We start from the raw sequence: 21,808 nt of genomic DNA, 5'->3' as shown, positions 1-21,808 counted from the left end.
ATTCTGCCTTTCTCCATCCAAATTGGCCAGACATTCAAAGCTTAACAGGAATCAGTTGGAAAAACTAATGTGTAGTCATGTTGACATGCCTAATGTTCTTTGTTCTGTCAGTGAAACAAATGTATTATTCAGAGCTACTGTACACAGAGCATTTATTAAAATAAAATTTGATGGGTGTATATGAGCAGCACTAATTACCCTGGAACAGTTTGGATCAGCATTGTGATTACTTTCAAAGAGGATGTTTTGGTATAGCGCTTTCAGGGGTCAAAAACTTGCCTGTAAAGAAAACTATTTCCTTCCCTCTGCGTTTCTGAATATGGAGCCCAGTTGTTAAGGCTCTTTAAAAGAGGAGAATAAAATTGCTTATACTTTGTCTGTCAAAGTATATTGGATCATGAATCTTACATGAATTGTGAAAAGTAAAAGGAAAACTTTTTTGCACTCCTCTCAAGTAATTATAGTGTATGAATTGGAGTGTGAATAGAAAACTAGGCACATAAGGATGCATGACTTAGACTAATGAGACACTAAAATGTGTTCTCCAGCAAGGGTCGCTAGAGGTAGAAGGCTTATGACTTTGAACCTTAAGACCACTGTTCTGATCAGTGCTAGAAATATTTTGGGATGGAGAAATTATTTATAGTGGTTACTGACAAGAGTGTGGATGAGCATATATGTGGACTTCTGGCATGAGATATATGTGGCAGAATGGAGTTAAAAAGAGTAGAAGGCGAAATGCCAAAGGGAGTGGGTGCCCATTACTTTGCAAACAGCACCTTTCTCCCTAGTTAAGCATGGAATGTTTATTTCAGAAATGGCAGTTTAACCAGTCTTTACAGCTTGACTTAGATACATCAGTGTGTTAAGACACAGTTTCTTAAAATAGTCAACTGATTTAAATGCTTAATGGCCTACTTCACCTTCCTCATTATCTGAAAAGGTACTAGTAAATCTGGTGTCTGGCTTCAGAATTCAACCAGTGTGTTTTCTTTACTTTTTTTTTCCCAAGGTACACCCAGGATATGGATTTCTTTCAGAAAATAAAGAATTTGCTAGACGTTTGGTAAGTTATTTCTATTTGCTTGGCTGTGAATGATGCACTAGGTGGCACATATTTATTGCAAGGTCTATCAATCAAGATACCAATTCAAGACAGATCTAAAAAGACCTAAAAAGTCTCCTTAATATAGGAGACTTCAGTGTGCTTTCTGTGCGTGTGGGTTTCTTGCATTTTGAGGGTGTAATTGCAGCCTGTGTTTTCTTTTGGGAAAAGGGGAGGTGCCTGTTTGTAAGAACTTTACCAATGATATAGGAACCTTTTTGGCTTTTTCACTTGTGCCTGTACTGTTTATGAGGCTGCTCTGTGAAACTGGGTCACTGAAATGATCTAGGTTAAAAGTATCTGTTTTTAAGTGATCATTTTGGTGATTCATAGCACAGCTGGTGAACAGCTGTATCAGCAGTCCTGAGAAGGTGCTGAACTGCACTTTCAGGATGGGAATAGAAAGCTGTTTAAAAACTGGCTTCTCTGCTGGTGGTCATGTATTGTGGAGCTGCATTCTCTGAAAGGACCAAAGAGAGTCAAGAGGGTGCTGTTTTCACTTCATGTCTGAATTTATAAAAATTATTGCTCACAACTTCTTTACTTCAGTGGGAGTTTTGTACATCACAGAAACTAATATATGGCCTTTTTACTGGTTTTATTTTTTTCCACAAACTTTCATGCAGCTGCTTAGAAATTTGAGCAGTGCTAGGAGAAAGTTACATGCACAGTGTCTGAGCAAAGACCTGAGTGGATGATATATGTGTAGTCACTGCAGGTCATGTGTTATTGTCTATTGGTTTCACTGAGAATAAGGTCAAGCATATATTGCATTGCAATTTCCAGTGAAAAGCTGTTGTAGCTACCAACTTTATGGAGTAAACAAACCATATAGCTGAGAAAACGTCTTGTTTTACAGGCAGTAAGATAAATTTGTTGTTGATTTTGAGAGTAATTTGCACCCTTTTGATTCAGGGTAAAAAAACACAGATGAGTGTGATTCTTTACAATGATAGCTCTTTCGTTCTTAGCATTTGTGGAGTAGCTCTTGTTTTCATCTTTTCCTTGACTATGTCCGTTTTAGCTTGTAGTGCAGACCCTTTCTATTTAGTTGGTTATTTGGTGTTAGGGAATACCACCTGCTCATTAAGGAGACTATTTGGGAATGAAATCTCAAAGTTTTATACTTAAGAGTTGCTGTGATTTTTTTTTTTTTATTTTTTTTTTTTTTCTTTAAAAGCACCCCAGATAAAAACAAGTGCAGGTTCTGTGTGACGCTGAGTGCATCCTGCTGGTTGCTGGGTGGTGGTAGTGTTGAAGTCGAAAGGAATTCGAAACCCTTAGCGTTTGCCAGGATTTACCAAATCTGGGGTAATCTCTTACATGTTACTTTCATGCAGTTTAGCAGCTTTCTTTTATTGCTGTTCTGCTTCATGTACCAGAACCTCTTTTTAGAGGGAAAATTCCTGGCTTAATTTATAACAACCTGTGTTCCCACTGGATTAGACCAGCAGGATAACTGGCTTTAGTTGGCAGTTCCTGTTTTTTTAATAAACAAACAAACAAAAATAGAGAAGTGCTTGCTCATGCTTTTTGCTCTATATTTTGCTGCCAAACTTTGAAATTTGGTAGTTATTACTCCTACAGTGGGTACACTTCCTAGTAATTTGGTGATTGATTGGTGATGTAAATTACGATCTTGGTAACATGACAATCTGGAACACTTTTTGTCAGGATTAAGCAGAAATGGAAGTAGTACAAAGCTTCTGTGTATCCTTCCTCTTTCCTATTTCTCATCTTTTCACTTAAATCCTTGGAACAGTGAATTCCTGAAATAAAGCAGTGACTAGAATAGAAACGTATTCAAGTTTGGGTTGGTGCTACAGTCTCAAAATAGTTTTTAATTATGTTTCAGAAACCCAGTATGTTTTGTTCTCTAAAAATGTTATAAACCAAGGTAGTTCTACTTTGCTTTCTGAAATGTACTGTTTAAAGTCTCAGTTAAGACATAATCATGCTTCCCTTTGTCAGTGGCTCTAGAATATCAAACCCCTAGTGAGAATTGGTGAAACGATCTGTGTTTTTATCACTAGGGCTGCTTATATTTTTTTTAAGACACCCTGATTAATATATTTAGGAGGAAAACTTGCCTGCTGTTTCTTTTCTTTGCTAAAGCCTGTAAATAATGTTGCAAAACTGTTGTGAAGTTGCCAAAGATGTGTGTTCTGTTTTCTTTCTCCCTGTCTCTTCGTGCATACACTATTTTGTTCTTTTGTGCTGAAAGTAGTGATGAAACTTGGGTTTATTTCCTGGTTTGCACTTGTACTTTTAAAACAAACTACCTAGATTTGGAAACTGATAAATACACTAAACTTTCTGAATTTGCCAAGCAGTAATGAGCTCAAAGCAAAGCTTTGTCTTCACTTAATACATAGAGGGTCAGTTCACATGTAATCCCACTGTGTGTGATTTGAACAAAAGCATGTCTTTATGTTCATTATTGCCTAAATGATTCATGGAATAGCATACAGCTACAGACAGTCCTTGTGAAGAATCCAATGGATACATTTAGAATATTGAAAATTACAAGTGGGGTTTTTTAATATTTTTTTTTTTTTTTTTTGAAGCTTCATTCCATTCTCTTTGGGGGAGAGCACAAGTAAATGATCTGTTGTTTCCAAAACAAAGTTTTCAAAAAGCAATCGGTGAATGAATATCTGGCATGGTGTTCACTGTGATCCAATAAAAAAAGTTGGTGCATTCAGTCCCTTCTTCATGTGTATCTATTCTGGTTGCTGTTGATGGTTCGCAGAAAAGGGATCCATGGCACTTATATCAGGCAAGTCTGTCAAAGATTTCCTAAACCCTAAGGACTATTTCTTAAAAATCGATAATATGAAATATTTTGAAAAACTTTTAAGGTGACGCTGATAACATTAGTTATTATGTAGAATAACAAAATATGGCTTTGTGCAAGTGAATGTAGTTCCTTAGAATCTTACTTTGTATTCTAATTTTAATTTAGAAATTAGAGTTCTCCAACTTGGAACTCTTGCATTGCTGATGATCTGTACATTAAGGTTGAAGAATTTAGTGTTTAAGTTGTTACTTTTAGTTTATGCTTGCAGATATGTTTGCATGGAAGCAGTTTGCTTCCTTTACGGAATAATTCCATAATATTCGGTATTGACATAAATCCAAAGGTGCAGTTAATATATACTGGCACATTGAAAGAAAAAAATAATTAAACTTGCTAATATATTTTGCCAGGTGCTATGCAGAGCCACAAAAACAATTTGTTCCTTCACGTTTTAAAAGAATTTGCTAGTGCCCTCTGTATTTAGGTTAGCTTGCTTAATGTTTCCCATTATATAAAATTAATGCAGACCCTTTTTGAGAAGGTCTGTCACCTCTATTATCTGCAGCAGGCATTTGAACTTTGGCAAGGAGAAAGGCCTGGGACTAAGATGGGCTGTTTGGCCTTTTGAAATATATACTTTTCCGAAACTGCCATTTTCCTTTCCTCACTTGTAAACATCCAGGGCAACTGTTGTGGTGAGGGGTAGGAGTGCCGACTTAGGTCTCTTCATCTGTTAAATACTTTGGGATTGGCCCATGGTCCAGTGACTTTTTATTTTTCTCCTTGTCTTACCTGGGTGAAGAAGGAAATGGGGAGACAAACCAAGTGTGTAACTGAGTTGCACAGTCATTATCCCAGAGTCAGTGCTGCTTCTTGTGGCCTAGCTGATGGTAGCAGCAAGTAGGAATCTTACTCCTGTAGTTAATGTTATGTATGTTCTTGTTTTCTTATAATGGTTAGAAGCCTAAACCTTGAAGCATCATGACTTAGTGTTGCAGTTGCTCATAATGGGATCAGTTTTCCCCGTTTAACTGAAAGAAAAACAGAAATGAACTTCCCCTTCTCCCTTTGCCACAAAAGTCCTTTGGGAAGCTACTGTTTAAAAAAGAAAAAAAATCAGCTAAATGAGCACTATTCCTTTGCAAAGTCTAGTATGAAAAATACCAGTTTGCAGGATTTATATCTTCAGTGTATTTGGTCTCTTGTACATGATAAAGTTCCTACTTTCATACATGGCGCATTGTGGTGTATTTTCCCCAGGAAACCTATGGAATTTGTGCATAAAATCTCAAAATGATAAGAGTTAAGGTTACAAATGCAACCTTTATCTGGAATGTTCTTCTTTTGAATGCAGCCTTGACAATACTGTCCTGATGCTGTATGTTGATGCAAAAAAAAAAGCTAGCCACAACCCTCTGCCAAAATCCCCTCCTTGCAATAGAAGCCATAAACACGGTAGGACAAAAAGATTCAATTTTTGAAAGAAGATATGGAGCTTTCTGGAGTTCTAGTGGAACCTTGTTTTATGCATCTTTTGTGCTCTTTTAGCAACTACTGTTCAGCATGACTAAGGGGAGAACAAAGCACCCAGCACTATTTCTCTTCACCTTTGAAGCTAGATTAACATTCTTGGAGGAATTAAAAAAACAACAATGTATTGTCTGAAATAAATGGGCAAACAATGTATATGGAAATGGTAGCTCACATGTTTGTAAATGGCTGCTAAATTTGAGATGGAAGAGGTAAAACAAAGAACAACATATGTCATCTTCACATGTCTGGCCTGTGAAGAACTTTGTGCAGGTGGATCCATTGGCCTATGCACAGCTAATTATGGGATTGTCACCTTTTAAAATGTAAACTCTTAATAGCAGCAGTGTTTCCTTGCAATTGTTGTGCATAGCTTTGTTGTTTGTAAGCAAATTGTAAAGTTCCTTTATCATGACTTTAGTGGATGTTATATTTTTGAGAAGTGTTTGGTATGATTCTTGTTCCGTTCCCACATGCCAAGGCCAGGTTGGATGGGGCTTTGAGCAACCTGGTCTAGTGGAAGGTGTCCTTGGGGCTGGAACTAGATGATCTTTAAGGTCCCTTCCAACCCAAACCATTCTGTGCACTGGCTTTCTACCTGGCAATTTATGTGACTGGTTAGAATTTGCACTTTCTGAAGTGCAAAGTGCTGGCTGAAAAAAGGCAGCTTTGGAAGCTTGGTGTCAAGAAGCTGCTTACGGTAGAGATTGTATCCTTCAGGGAGCGGGGCAGAGAGGTTAATGTGGTTTCTTACTCTGTCCTGCGATGTCATTGCCTATCAAAGAGGCAAAGTGCCTACCACCACTGCTTGTTGTGGCTTTAGATGATTTGTCTGATGGAGGCTGGAGACTATGCCTTTACTTGTACATTGCCCAACCTTTATTACCTTGCGTAGGTGAACAGGTCTCCAGTTTGCTCCCCAAAAAAGCTGTGCCTGTGAGCCTGTAATATTGGTGGATGGCTACTTACTGTTCCGAGGCAGAAGGCTTCTGCATGTTACTTGTATTTTTGTATTTAATCCCAAGTAAACTTTTTTAATTGGAAAAAAAATCTAGATCTGCAGTATTGGGTTGCGTGAAATCCATGATAGGGACAAACAATGGATCTATTAAATCATGGGCAGTATTTGTCAGACATTACTAGTTCTCTGTTAGTGCATGTGAGCTAGAAAAGCTAGAAAAATGAACTTGAGTTATCTGAACTATCTGCTTAGATATTTCCTAGTGTGAAAGTAGAAAGGCTGTATGTTACCACTTTATTGTAAAAAAAATTTCATAGACCTTTGCTAAAAGCATACAATGGCTTATGTTGTGTCATTGGTGTCCTATTTAAGATTGCCCATGCTACAGAACAAATTAATGCCAGTTCTACTCTATTGCAACTTCCAAAGATTTGAGTATTTGTTTATAATTGTGGGCTTATGTCTAAACTTAAAAAGTCTCAGGGTTCATATCCACAGGTCTTGTGGATATACATGTATTTAACCTATGTGAATATACATAAAGGCGTAGCATGGTGTTTTGCCAAAGATCTGTGTGATTCTTTGACAAAAATGCTCTCCTTCCTTTTGAGTCTTTTGCCTAAACTCTGTAATCTTAGTGTGGTTTTTTTCTTGATCTCCTGATTAGGCAACTTCCTCTGACATGGCAGTCTTGACCTATCTGTATTTGTGTTTCGCTTAGAGTAAGCCTTTATTTTTAACTTGTGTTTTTTAAAGCTATGTATTTTCTTAAAGCGGCTTAGGTGGAAAGCTTTAACATGTGCAACTGTTCTTAGAAAAAAACACAAACACAAACCCTCTATTTAAATAGTAGCAACTTGAGACTCTCAGTATATGAACTGTGGCCTTGCATGACTACTGGAATGATTTAATGCTGTGCATGTGATTTAAAGAACATATTAGTGGTTTTTGCCTATCTGGACTATAAGTCACTTAATATTTCCCATGAGATGCCTTTCAACAGCAGCACTTTGGCATGCTTAATAGGGTGTGTGGTTCTGCAGATGGATTTATGGAATCCTGATTTGTAGAATTTCAGTATTTCTTGACATGCAGTGTCACTGCAATAGCACTTATTTCCAGGCCTACAGGAATCCTTCACATTGCTTCTCAAATGCTTTGTTCTGCCCTCTTTCTTCCACTGCTACCATGTCTGGTTGTGAGAGTAAAAACTTCTTGCTCTGTTTCCACAGTTACGTTTATATTAACAATGGTATATACACCTGTGTGTTTCCTCATTGCAATAACAGAAGGCTTGCAAGCATAATGCTATGTAACTATATTTTGACATAGGTAATATAGTTCCCTTTCACTTTCTGCCTTTTTAATCTACTGTTGATTTGCTATGCTGCAGATAAACTTGTCTGGTTATGGTGAGCTCTGTGCATTCTGAGCCAAGGTGATTTGTTAATTTGGCCTATTCCAGTATAACTGATGTAAGTTAGTGTGGTAACCTCTCAAATGTGATGTCCTTCTGTGTCCAAATCAGTTTTAAGTGTCCCATTGATACCAATGGAGTTGGATTAGACCTGAACAGTTAAGAGATGATATGTCTTTTGAAATAAGAGCTTCTGTTGCCCTGGGGATTTAAATTTACTTTTGTGGCAAGGCAGATGAAACTTCATCTTAGAATTCAACAACAGCAATGCTTCCTTAATAACCACTTTTGTTTTCTGCTCATATTTTAAGAAATAATGTATTTTATAGTGGTGGATAATCTGTTCAGTAGTTTTACATTTCAGATTGAATACTTAAGGGTTTATATATATTCTTCCTAAAATATGCATATCCAAGAAAATTAATTCTGACTTTAAAGATGCGTGTAAGTTAATAGTGGGGTGGATTTAGGTTTTTTTGTACCGTTCCAGAGTTGAACATAATGAAGCAATGAGTATGTGTGATAAATGAGTAAAGTGTGCGTGATAGAACTATTTTTGCTCTCCCAATTCTGACTATTTTATCCTCTGTTCTCTTCTGTAGTTGAAAACTAACTGCAGCAAATTATGAACCGAAATCTACGTAAGTTAGTTTTTACTAGCTAAGAAGCATGTAGTCTTGCAGCATACTGTATTTTCATACACAAGGGCTTCTGTTATTGGTAGTGATGTGTTGCATGAAGAGAGATATGAATATACTGAATGTCTTTCATGCTAAGGCTAGGAGGTAATTACTTTTGAGGGAAGGAAAAAGCTTCTCTATTTACTTGAAGTGTATTTAGCTTGAAGATACATGTTGCAGTAAGTGATACTATGTATTTGTGTCTTCCTTTAAGAATTAAGATGCTCTGCTGAGACTTTCTAATTCACAACCCTGTTTAGTTGACTTCTTTGGCTTCAGTTTTAGGGGAGTAACTTCTCCTACTTTCTGACCCTTTTACATCAGATTCTGATGCTTGACTCCTGATGGATCTGCTGAGACCAGGAGTGAGCTTCATGAAGGGAGGATCATGTCTGGCAACTCTTCCAAAAGCATTTGAGTGATTTCTACATTAGCTGTGGGAAAAAGATGCTAGCTGAAAGGTTTTTGATTAACCTGCTTCTAAAGATGACCTGTTATCCTGGACTGAGCAGACTTTTTTCTGGGAGGGCTTTGTTTTTCATGGTGTGTATTTTAACTGTAATCTTCAGGAAATAGTTTCTTGAAGTTAGTGCTTAAGATCATGTTGAATTATTAGAATTTGATTTTTAAAGTTCTATAAACTTAAGGTTTACATTACCCTGCTGTTGTTGTACTTTTATGTTGTTGTATTTGTCTTGATCAAAACTTTCCTATAGGTATTTAACACTTGTGAAGTGTGTTATGTTGCTGCTGTAATGAAAGATGCTCAAATATTCAGAGTAGTTCCTACAGCAACAAGACTTAACCTATTTGTTTGTTCAGTATACCACAGGATTCACTTGCTTCAAAATTGCTTGCTGGGCAGGAGATCATTGTCTAGCCTCTCTGGGGTCATTGTTTTCTGTGGTCTCTGAGAACTATTCCAGTCACCTCTGCGTGTTGAGGGGATAACTGTTAATATGCCAGATACAGTTGGGTACCGAATGTGCATTGAAACATGGGAAAAGTTCAGATTTATTTTTTACTGTTGAATAAATCCACCAGTTATAGCAACAGGGGAAGCCGTAAAGGATCCAGGGCAAGCTATATTCAGGTATGTCAGAGTTAAAGTTTCACAGTATTTAAACTGCTTAGTGTCACTTGATGACTTCTTAAGCATTCAGTTAATATCTTCTACTTTGTTACAGTATTTTCAGGCTGGTTGTGTATTTTTACTGTGTGGTTGTAGAACGCGTAATTCAATTAGACCTGGTATCTGCTTTAGATATCAAATACAATCTTTATTTCACAGAATGTCTGAGGTTGGAAGAAACCTCTGGAGGTCATCAGGTCCAAGCAGGGCCACGCAGAGCTGATTACCAGGACTGTGTCTGGTTGACTTCTGACTGTCTCCAAGGATGGAGACTCCACAATCTCCCTGGGCAACTGCGTCAGTGCTTGGTCACACTCATGGTGAAAGTGTGTTTCCTGGCATTCAGAGGGAACCTCCTGTGATTCAGTTTGGGCCCATTGCCTCTTGTCCCGTCACTTGGCACCACTAAGTAGAGCCTGGCTGTGTCCTCTCTGGACCCTTCCTTCAGGCATTTATATATATTGATGAGATCCCCCTGAGCTTTCCATTCTCCAGGCTGAACAGTCCCAGGTCTCTCAGCCTTTCTTTGTAGGAGACATGCTCAAACAAATGAATATCTAGGAATGTATACAGAAATAAGCACTATTTGTTAATAACTTACCTGGTTTGTCAATTTTTGTTAATGAAAGCCTTTAACCAGTGCAACAGGAATGATGACCCCCAGGTTAGAGTAAGAATTTAATAGACTACTTGCAGCTGCCAAATTATGTCTAGTGGTTTATTCTGCAAATCTTTTGAAGAATTCCCTGGAACTCTGAAAGACTTTATACTCATTATTATGAACGCATTTGCCTTTTCATTTTATCTTTAATTCTGTTTGAAGGTTGGCTTACAAATAAGCTTTGTCTATTTGCACAACACGTTTTGTTCATTTCTGTTTCAGAGTGAATGATAGTGATCAATAACACTGACTTAGGGTATTGAGTTGACTGAACAATTCCTGTCGGAGTTGTTGTGCATGTGTTTTTTTGGAAAACAGTTAAAATACTCAGCAGTTAGATTGTTTTCTATGAAGTTTGAATTAACACAAATATTAACACTGATTTCCTGAAGTTAGGTGATGTGTTTTGTTTAGAACCTAGCATCTGCTTCTCACTTACTGCGCTAAAGCCAACCAATGCATTCAGCTCCTGAAAATCACGTTAACTAGCCTGTGCTGACTGTGACCAAGCTGCCTGAAGAGATTACTGCTGCCGGTGGCTTGCTGCCTGTCCCTATAAGGGGTTGTTGCCCTTCTTGGGTGTGCTGGAATGACTGTATGTGTAGTCACTCTGTAGCCCTGTTCTGTTAAAAGTACCATGGTTTAAATGTGTTTACATCCTCCCAGCTCCCAACTCCCCTGTTAAATTCTTAAGCTAGTACAAATGATTCTGGCAGGAACAAGTTAAAGAGTTCCTGCCTAATTCAAAATGAAGGCAAACTCAAAGGGATGGTAGCTTGGAAGTGGGGTATAAGAGGAAAAAAACAACCAACCTTTTAACCTGTTTATAGCAGAATTAGTGTTTGACAGAAACCTTACAGAGAGGGATTTAGGTACCTAATTTGGATTTTGAAAATTAGTTCTGTGTGCCGTCTATGATACATACATATCAAAGATGTTATGTTATTAAGCACTTAACCGAATAATCTTTAAAAAATTTTCTTCATCCCTCAAAATACAGAAGGGGTAGGGGGAAGGGTTTTCACCAAACATTGTATCTCCCTGTTCTCAAGCATATAGGTTTGCAGTTGCTTCTTGCAGCACTGCTAGTCTGAATTATTAAAAGCTTTGAAACTTGGAGTGACTATATGTGGGGCTTCTATCGAGGCAAAGGTGCTGTTTCCCTCACTCTGCAGGCCTCTGCTCTTTGGAGAAGATTTTTCTAGAGTCTGCACCCACCTGTGAGCATAACAGGAAGGGAAAAGTTGCTACAAGTTGACTTCCTAATGTTGGGGCTTGTTGATAGCATGTTATGTTTTATTTGATCACCGAAGATTTGACACCATTAACTTTGTAAATTTAGCAATTTATGTGTGTCAGATTAAAAATAGATTAAAGATAAGGCTGCTATCAATGTGCACACATTCCTGATTGGGCACCTCACACATTTGTCCATCTTCATAATTTTTACATCAGAACTGTGTAGGAAGCGTACACCTGCTGAACAGTGTCTCACTGTTTGGAGATGGGTTCTTTAATTGATATTAAATTATGGCTTTCAGTACACACAGGGTTAAGTGAAAAGGTTGCAGTAAATATCTAGTGAGCTTTTTTCCTATAATGTGCTCATTAGCAGTGGCAAGTCCAGGTTTTAGCACATGTCAGTAATTTACATTTCATTGCTGAGTGGCTGCCCTTGTTCAAGAGTTGTTTCTAAGCCTGATGAATATACTTGTGTTGGGAATAAACTGAGTAGAAGAATTGAAAGCCAAATACCCTGCCAGGCTTTTCAATGGGTGCCGAAGTTTCTAGTGGGTCACTGATTAGTAATGCATGGAGCAGCAGGAAAATGCAAAGATGATGTCTAGAAAAGTTACTTCAGGTAGGTTTTGCTGTCAAACCCCTCTTTCTTTGTAAATACCTTTACAGTCATTCTCCTGAAAATTCCTCTCTTGGTAGGCCTTCTCAATATGAGAGTGTGGTACATTAGATAGACATCCCAACCAGGTTGGTTACTCATTCAGCAGTGGCACAGGAGAGTAATACTTGTGCAGTGAGTCCTAGAACAAAGCTCTTATGGGCTGTACAGTTTCTTGCTGTCAGATTATGATGATAGGGATCTCTCTGAATATTTACTCTCACCCTTTTTTTCTTTCCTCTGCCTCATCTGATACTGACTTGTCTTTAGCTTGAAGATGCGTGTGGTTTGCTGCTGTAATGGCAAATATGTGTGCTGGGATGCATTATGGTTGGCAATTGAGATGCAAGACAAAGGTGGTTTGCTTTTGGAGGGAAAATTGTTGCTTTCATGTGACAACAGCTTAGCTGGTTAATAAAACCATACGATTAACTAAATGTATGCTTGATGGAGTGAGATTCTTGCTATTTTCCAAGCTATTCTGGCTGTTTTCAGAGCACTATGTGAAAACTTATACTGTGAAATTACACTTTCCTTTGTAGAGAGTGCTGCATATATTTTCTGTCCGAAAGGATAGGTATTGCTAGATTTACATATGTACACGGACAACTAAGCATGTTTATTCCAGATGCCCGTTAGGATCGTACTGACATGTTCTTCAGAACTCTAGCAAAAGAGCACTGGTGCTTACTCTTTCTCACTCTCTCTCTAAGGTATTGTGAACACTGTTTATATTCAAGCTACTTATTATACAGTTTGGGGATGGGGAATGCATTAAACATTTAGAATGGGGGAAAAACTGCAAAAGATATTCCAGAACATTCTTGTGAATAAAACCTGCCAGTTCATTGTGTAAGAACTTGTAAACCCTTTTATTAGCCTATCTGAACATTTAGGTGCATATATTTAACTAAGAGTGTTTGCAGAAAGTAGAGTAGTTTGAATATTTTTCACACACTGGAAATATTTTCATAGCTGCCTTGGTCAGATTTGGAATTCCTGTTGTTAATTTGCAAAATATCTTCTTCTTGGATTGTCTGGGAAGAGCAATGCCTTTAGTACTGTGCTAACATGTAGAAGGAATCAGAAGTAGTAACTCAGAACCTCAGTTGATTGAGACTGTGACTAGGCAACAACTAGTAGCTTGTGAGCTAACAGGTACTGCTATAGATGTTGTGGGAAAGACATTTTTTTTTTTTTTTTGATTGAGCCAAGACATTTTTCATGGATCATGGTAAAAACCTGTGGAAAATTTATGCTTTTTTCCTGAATAAACTTGTGTCAGATACTTTGCCTTGTGGTTAGGGCACTTGCATGTTCTTCACTTTCTGAAAAAGGTGGAGATATTTGCATCTAAGCATGGAGAAAAAGACAGTGAGATCAACCAAAAACCAGTCAAAAGTATGCATGAGTGGAGCTTGTAGGAGAGTGGAGAGAACATGTTATGCTTTAAACTTAGAATAGTTTTGGTTTCTTTTTTTTTTTGGTGGCAACTGTCATAAAATATTTGTAACTTCATGTCTTAGTGTTGGGCTGTGGTTCTGAACGGATCAAATAGGGAAGGGGTGAAGAGTGGTGTTAGTTAAGATTCCCTTTTGCGGATTTATGAAGCGGCAGGCTTCTGGGATGGGGGCTTAGTCTCTACTGAATAGGTCCTGTGGCTCTGACCTCCTGCTGCCTGGCTGAATGTGCTTGCTGATGGCTAACTAAACAAATGGTGGCTATTGTGTGTGTGCTGCCCTTGTCATTTAAGTAAGATTAAGTTGTACTCTAAGGCACTGTCTACTGTACGTAGTTGTGTGCAGGGTTGTGCAGTTAATAAGGCAGGTGAGCTGTTTGCTTTCTGAATCTTGTGTCATTTTGGTGCTTTGATCCTTTTCTTGATTGACCAAGAGTTGTGGTTTGTAGCTACCTGTGTGTGATCTGGTAGGAGTGGCTTATAATGTGAATGCTAGGGCAAAGCTGTTACTGCACCAAAGGTAGCTCTGAGTAGATTAATGGTTCTTTGATCTTTGGAACAGGATCTGACCTCAAAATGTGTAAGGTGTTCCTACAGGTTGGTTGGTTTGGGATTTTTTGAATTGGCTTTTTATGGATAGAGAGGCAGACTTTTGTCAGTGAAATTTGTGTAGTCCATAACCATATCTGTCTTCAAGGAGACTTTTCGATAGCAGGCATATAGTGAATTCAACACCCATGCAGCCCATTCTGCGATGTTTAAAGGATACTTCTCAAGTTGCTCAATTTAAGTAGTAGGTATTGTGACATATGTGGTACTTCAGACATTAATTTTTGTGTCCCGAAACTCGATTAAAAATTTTTAGTCATTGGGACTTCCTATGTGAGTTTCTGCATCTTTTAGGAAGCAAAATAACAACATCTCTAAGGGATACTGCAATTGCTTATTTTCAGTGCATATTTTTATTCTACTTCAGGAAGAACATGATACTTTAAGGTGGTACTCAATGGAAACACTTGACTTTTGTAAGAATGTTAGTTTATTCATGGATCCTGTTTTAATAATCTAGATAAATAATTTCTGTTGCAGCCATTTTATACAACTGTGACCTCTTTGGTAAATGGCTGTCTTTGGAGTGGGCTACCCAGTTACAGTGTGAGCTTTTGCAGGTGCAAAAACTGAAAGTGCATGTATGTGTGTATATGTAGAACATGCTTCTTAGCATGAAAGGGCTGCTCAGGAATCCAGTGTGTAAATTTGCTTCTCAAAGGCAGGCAGCAGGTGTGCTGCAGAGTGCTACTTCCACCTATCCCACCCAGAGTAGTTTGGCTCAATTTGCTCTGGCTGGAATTTAGAAAGAGTAAGTTCCCTGCCCAGATTTTTGGGCAAGGGATCTTGCCGGCAAGCTGTGCTTAATCTTATGTTATTAAATTCAAAGCCACCATGCTAAAATAACATCAGGCTTTTTAAAAGCAGGCTATCCAAAAGATAAAAATGCCCAAATGTAGACTGCTTTCCTTTTGAGTCTTGTGTGTGTGTGTGTATAGGCATTGACACAGTTTTGCATTACGTAGTTGCTTGGTTGTTTCCATGGGACTCTTGCCATACTCAGAGGTTCAGTATTTCTTTGTGTTCACTCTTCAGTGTTTGGCTTCAGGCAGTATTCAAACCTTCCACTGGGCACATGTATATTTAATTTAGCTGGAAAACTTTCTTCATTTCTAGCATATTTATAAATCAATAAGTGTTAAAGCATTTCTTCTCAAAATCTTGCTGCTCTTGATCCCTTCATGCTCAGCTCATGTCCTACTCCTTTCTTGCATGTTTCTCATCCTTTCTTGTCCTTATGTTCAAGAATGTCTTGGGTTTTTTTCATCTAGACAGCATAGGGAGCTCGGGAGACAAGTGGCCTCATTTTCAGTTATTTCCAACTGTAAGGAGCAATTTCAGATAAGTCCTGTTTGGATCCTGTGTCCAGTGGGTGGAGCATGCTCCAGTTGTAATGAGTTTTCATAATACCTGACAGCTAGACTCCAAAATTCCCTAGAAGATTGTGCAAATTGAAGTATGGGTAACTTTTGCATGAGAATAGTAAAGGCATTATGTGTGATATATCATGCATAGCATGATACAGCATGGCTTGTGCTCTGATTTCAGAGTTGTTGATTCAAATCTTCCAGCTTCTGTATGAAACTCCTTTTCACCTCATTTTTAAATAACAATTTGAACAGCATTACAGCTGTTCTTCAATTTTTTTACTGAAAGTTGAAGCCTTTTGCATATGGTAAGAGAAATCCTTCAAGAAGTGCTTGGAGCGGAAGGCTTGAGTCCAATGAGGTTTAGAATTTGGCAAAAGGGTATTCAAGTAAGTGTTTATGGAAAGTGAATAAATGGCACTTTTATCATACAGGCTAACTCTGCCTCTTCACTATACCTATACCAGAAAGTGTGTATGATAAGAAATTGTTTTACCTACAAGATTTTGTTATACTTCAGATGTTAATATTGTTAGGTTGTGTAGTAGATTATAGTTGTACATTTTATTTTTTACAACAGCTTTTTTGTATTTAGTTACTTCCAACTACACAAAATACTTTTCTAGTCATTTCAGTGCTTGATAACTTCAGGGTTCATTGCCCCTGTACATTTTTCAAATTATTAGCTTCCTAATGCATACAGCTTTAATTTACCCCCTACTGATATCCTTAAATGGGTTTTCAAGAATTTTGAAAGTGGACTACTATAGTTGTATTTCAGTGTTGGTCCTGACTGACATAGAATTTCTTAAGTAGCCTCCACAATTAAAGGGATGGGAGGTTCAAACAGCTCCTACGGCAAGAAGCTAAAGATTTTCTTGAAAATAAATTTGTATTTTGTTTCCTAGAGTGTTTTTTGCTTTGCTTATTTCTGGTGATTTGCCTGTTGCTTTTGTGAATGCTTTTCTTCTTGAATGTAACTTAAGTATGTTAAGTGCAGTGTCTGTTCTTCTAATGCTTAATGCTAAATACTTAATGCTATATACTTAATGCTAAAACATTTGCCTTGTTTAAAAAATGAAAGATAAAAATCAGGCATGCTGCATGCCTTTTAGCACATAGAATCTGTAAGGGACAGCTTAAAGAGTTGAGTACAGATACTGTATCCGTGGACATGGTGTTACAACATAATTGCTTAGTATCTTTTGAATATAATTCAGGCTATTTTTTTTGCTCCAAGTACCAGAAAACTACAGAGCTATTTTCCATTACAATCTAAAATTGTAGAAGTAAGGATGAAGTATCTGCAGTATGTTCATGCGTGAATGGAAGTCTATACCACTTTGAATTGTTTATGCCATATTTCTGTGGAAAAAGTATTGTTCATGAGGACTTCAAGACTGAGCATTCTTCTTCTTACAGCTAAACCCAAATGTTATCTTTCCCTCTCCACATTGAGGCGTGTGGGTGGTTTTTTTTTTTTTTGGTGGTTCCCCCCCCCCCCCCCAGTTTGACTACTGTATGATTTAGGAGAAATACACAAACTCATTTTCATAGCTGATGTTCACAGAACTGGAGACTAAGAAATTCATGGACAAAATTTAAAACCAGGAAAGCAGCAGCAGAAGAATAGGGAAAAAACCCAAACTGAACCTAACCCTCCAAAAAGTCCTTGTCTGTATACTAAGATTCCAGTGCAGCTAGCTTCTGTAAGGTCTGCATTATCATTCAGTGCAGGAATGGTTTCCTACTGAACGTGTGACTCCATGAATGAAATATTTGTAGTGCCAGGTATTCTCAGTGTCATTTAATGGTGCATCAGTCTTTATACACAATATTAAAAAAAATGCAATATCACAACTGCCTCTAAAAAGTAGCAGGGTTAAAAAAACCCAGAGCCTTTTTTGAATGATAAAACACTATTCCCTTTTAAGGAGTTTCTAGTGTAACATGTTCTAGTGTAACATTTTCTCTTGGTCTGTTAGAGTGCAGTAAAATCTGATGATTGGATTCCAGACTAGGAATGACAAACCTTCCTGAAGTATTTGGACAGGAAAGCTACTATAAGGATAAATTAGTGGAGTTGAAATGGAGATGGAAGTTGGCAAAAGAAAAAGCTAGGTAATGATTAGGTTTCAGCACAGGTAAATAAAACTTTGTAGTTGAATACCATTGTTAAAATTAGTGAAATAATGTTTCTTTTTGATTGCTTACTCTCCTGTTGTGTTTCCATAATTGAGAAGATAGCTGGAGTTTGGCTTTTGTTACTGTCTTAAAGCCTGAAGTTTCATATGCACATTGGACCATATTCTGGAGATTATAGTCAAAACTACAGGCTTCATTTTAATGTAGTAACTTTGTATTATGCTAAAACTGAGGTGGGTTTTTTTTGTTGTGTGGTTTTTTTTTTTTTTTTTTTTCTTTTAAGGAAAAAGGTCTGGTAGTCTGCCTATAGTGTGGCTTCTGTACAGGTCTTACTTTCTAATAACCAATGTGAATTTTAAAAATAGAAAATTATGTGAGGAGATCTTTATACTCCTGTATGGAGAACAAAAGCATATTGTAGTATGTACAAATGGTGTGTGCATTCAGACCAAGAGAAGAATGTTTAATATATTAAGCATTGTCAAATCAATTTTCTTTGGAGATTAAAATCATGGGTTCCAGGTTTGTTGTGGAATTGGAGCTCCATATGAATTAGTAAAACTGAAGCTGTCCTTTCACCAGTATATTCAGTCTGTTCATGAAAGGGTGTTATAAATGGACCAATGAGAGAATCATCATAAGAGGGCATAAGTATAAAGTACCTTTAAAAATACACATCCTTATGTAAAGTGATTGAAATGTAATACATTGGAAGAAGAGCTTGAGATCTATACAGTGAATGTAGTTCTAGTTTTGTGAATGGCAAGAGCTCTTGTATGAACCATTCATATATCTGCAATGAAAAGATTGCTCTTGGCACAAAGGTTGCTATATGTCTTTTCTGATGTAATGCTGAAGAATAAACAGCAGTAAAAACATAGTCTTGGAGCTGAACAAAAATTTGCTTGAAAGACCAAAGATAGAAGCAACTAGATTGTAGCATCAATCACATTTTTGGACTGTGTAACACTTAATGACACTCCATTTTTGAAGTATGTAATAGTGTATATTGCAAAGTATAGTAAATGTAATTATGTTTCAGTATCACTAATGTCTGACTTTATCTGTATTAAAGCAGAATCCAAAGAACCTAATTATGTTCACCAAATCACCATTGTGCTAGATGTCAGATTCACATATGTAGGGAAAAGCTGGTTTATGCCTTTTTTTCCCCCTTCCTCCAATTCTGTTAGCATCTGAAGGAAGATAAAGAGTAAGCTAAAATAAATGGGGGGGGGGGGGGGGGGGGGAACCTGGAAACCTGAAACTCTAAATGGGGAAACCTTAGTCCCTGCAGCCACAAAGAAATTGCAACCCCCACTACCCTTTTGAAAATGGAGAAATACAAGCAGTCCTTCTGGCCAGGCAAAGCAGTATTCAAAGGTATGGGCATTTGTGTCTCTTCTTTTTTGTGTGTCAAGCTTCTTCTATGGGAAAAGTCTTGTGCACTCCATTTATAGTAATTTTTTAACAGAAGCCTTCTTAAAAATATGAGCAACAAAGGCCAAGAATTTTCTAACTTTAAGTATGTAAATATTTATGGTGCAATATAAGCTTAAGAGAATACTTAATGTAGCTTTTGTTTTGTTTTCTTAAAGGATAAGCTCTTGATATTCATAAAAACCTACAGGATTAGGGAACTGGTATCCAGACTGTAGCCCTTAAAATTAGAGGGTGTAGTTGCATGGGAAAGAGTGACAGTATTGGTCTTGGTTTCTGTATTTTTTGGAACTTCCCCTTCCTATACATAATATTTTTGAATTCTTTTGAAATGTATTTATATTCAGAGTGAAGAACATTATTTATTCCAGACATCAGTTAATGAGTTTCTTACTTTAGCATTTCTTTCCTGTATTGAAAATCTTGGGAGCCAGGATCTTTGTTCATTTTTCCAAAAGAAGTCCATCTGAAGCACCAGCTCTAATTCATAAGCTGTTTTCTGTATGTGAGTATCTTCTGTCAGATTAGCTCATTTTTTTTGCATAGCTGGTGTCTCCAGCTCTCTTGTCAGTACTCACCGAGTTTTGTTTTTCTAATTTCTAATTTTTTTTCTAATTTCTAAAATTTCTTATTTTTGGAGAGATGGTGAGGATCTATTTTACACACAGAAGCTAATTAATACACTCTTCAGATTGTGTTTTGTTCAAAAATATACAGACTGAAATTTTGGCATAGGGAAGGAATAAGTTTATCTTGCCTCTGAGCAGTTAATGAAATCCTGTATTAGGATAATGGAGAGAGATCGTTATGGCACCATATTTAAAATAACCAACAATTTCCCACTAAAAGTGGTGATTCTTATTTGTTTTAAAACTTTGCCAAGCTAATCCTTTACCCTCGTAATATCGTGCTTACTTTGCATCTATTTGAGACTCTTTGTATGTTATGTTTCAGTGTAGATTCAGATAGTGCCCTAAGGATGAGGCTTGGGGAAGGAGTTCTACCAATGCAGAAATGTTTTTTCAGCAATAACTCTAAAGCTCATCAAAATCTCTAATTTGGAGCAGCCCCCCCCGCCTTTCATCTGATGAAAGACATCCTTATTTGGGAACTGGGATAAGATCGTTCTTTTTAACAAGTGATTAACAGGCAGTGTTAATCATTCTAGCTATTTCAGTGATGGGACCAGTTACTTTTTAGGAGAATGATACAGAGCTTGCATGGTAAATTCCTTTCTGTTCTAGCCTTTCCTTCTCTTGAGACTCCAGAGTGAACGTTTCGAGTCCTGTTGTAGCTTCTGCTGCCAGTGGTACCTGGGTTGCTTCTGCTAAGTGAGGAATGGGAGCAATAATACCCTCTTCCACCTTGTGGATATTTGTGCAGAGATGTAGTTTTACATTCTCCATAAACTAAAGTTTTTCCTGCTGTTGCAAGATGTTGGTGCTGGTCACCTGTTCCTGCCATCTCCCTTGTCCTAGGATTGCTATTCATGTAGTCATCTAAAGCAAGCTTAAAAGTAATCCAGAAAGAGAAGTTAGTGCTGACACCATCAAAATGCAATGGAGTGGGTGTAAAAAATGAAAAGCCTGGAGGTCAGGAGCCCACTCTTTAGTGGCAGAATGTGCACTAGATTAACTTAATTATCATGCTACGGCGCTTCTAGCTGTTAGCAATTGAATTTCCTATTCATTCCCTCTTTGGCTGAGCCCATCAGAACAAGCATTTTGCTGCTGCTACCTGTTAATATTGTTAGTAGGTGACCACAAGGATGTTGAAGGGACTTTGAGATTGTAAAATGTATATATATATTATTGCTTTTTCACTGCTAATTTCTGAGTATATTTTGCTTTTAATTGTAAGATGGTTTTTTTTTCTTTTTTTCCCCTGTAGCTTTATGGAACTAGTCTATTTCATCACACATGCTTTTCAACATCCAATTCACAAGTGAAAATCCAGTTTGCTAAGAATTTCGAAGTAATTTCAGCCCAGCAGGTAAACTAGAGGTTGGACTTCAGGAATTCATTGCATTTCACCATTTTCATATAACTTAGCTGAAATGCTAAAATAGAAGAAGTTTTCCAGTGTACTGTGGTCTTACCATCTTAAGTGCTCCTGAGACATCAGTTTATATTAAAAAACCACCCCGACATATATATATATAAAATGTTTTTATATATATATATATATATATATAAATATAAAAGGATAGTTGACTAGTCTCTGCTTACCCTTGTTTCTCTCCCCACTTCCCATTGCCATCCCCATTTCTTTGGGGTCCTTTGAAAAGAAATGCCAACTTTTCAGAAAGATTGCATCATTTAATAGGCTAATTTTCTCTACAGGCTAAAATGTTGAAATTTAGGCCCTTGTGCAACTGTTTAAGCATGCTTAATTTCAAGCACATGCTTATTTACAGGATCCAGATTTGTTTGTCTAATTACTTTATAGCAGGAGTGAAGCCAGACTGTCCAACTCTCAGGCCCATCTGTTGGTAAGGGGAGGGAGGAACTTGGTTGTGTGTGTTCCAAAAAGCTGTTCCACCCTTAGCCACCAGACAAAATTTATCTTTCAGATCCAGAGGCACTGGTGTTCAGGTATACGTTAG

General features: G+C 37.4%; 1 protein-coding gene across 3 annotated transcripts in view; it reads left to right on the top strand.

Moving 5' to 3' along the window:
- The window catches only part of PCCA (propionyl-CoA carboxylase subunit alpha), a 277,569-nt gene that overhangs the window by 38,951 nt on the left and 216,810 nt on the right, over window positions 1–21,808 (top strand). The window contains exons 1-2 of one of the 3 annotated variants that reach the window (XM_030476422.1): window positions 9,064–9,068; window positions 11,479–11,492. The exons of 1 other annotated variant lie outside the window; for it this stretch is intronic. Coding sequence is in view for 1 of the 2 variants with exons in the window: in XM_030476424.1 (XP_030332284.1) it covers window positions 1,013–1,066 (54 nt within the window). In the remaining variant the exon portion in view is untranslated. Of the gene's footprint in view, window positions 1–1,012; window positions 1,067–9,063; window positions 9,069–11,478; window positions 11,493–21,808 lie in introns of those variants that run through there. One more of the 3 variants, XM_030476424.1, reaches the window with a different exon arrangement.

This window comes from Strigops habroptila, chromosome 2 (assembly GCF_004027225.2).
Source record: "Strigops habroptila isolate Jane chromosome 2, bStrHab1.2.pri, whole genome shotgun sequence".
NCBI lineage: Eukaryota > Metazoa > Chordata > Aves > Psittaciformes > Psittacidae > Strigops > Strigops habroptila.
Note: the sequence above shows the minus strand (reverse complement) of the source record. Positions and strands in the feature narration are given on the sequence as shown.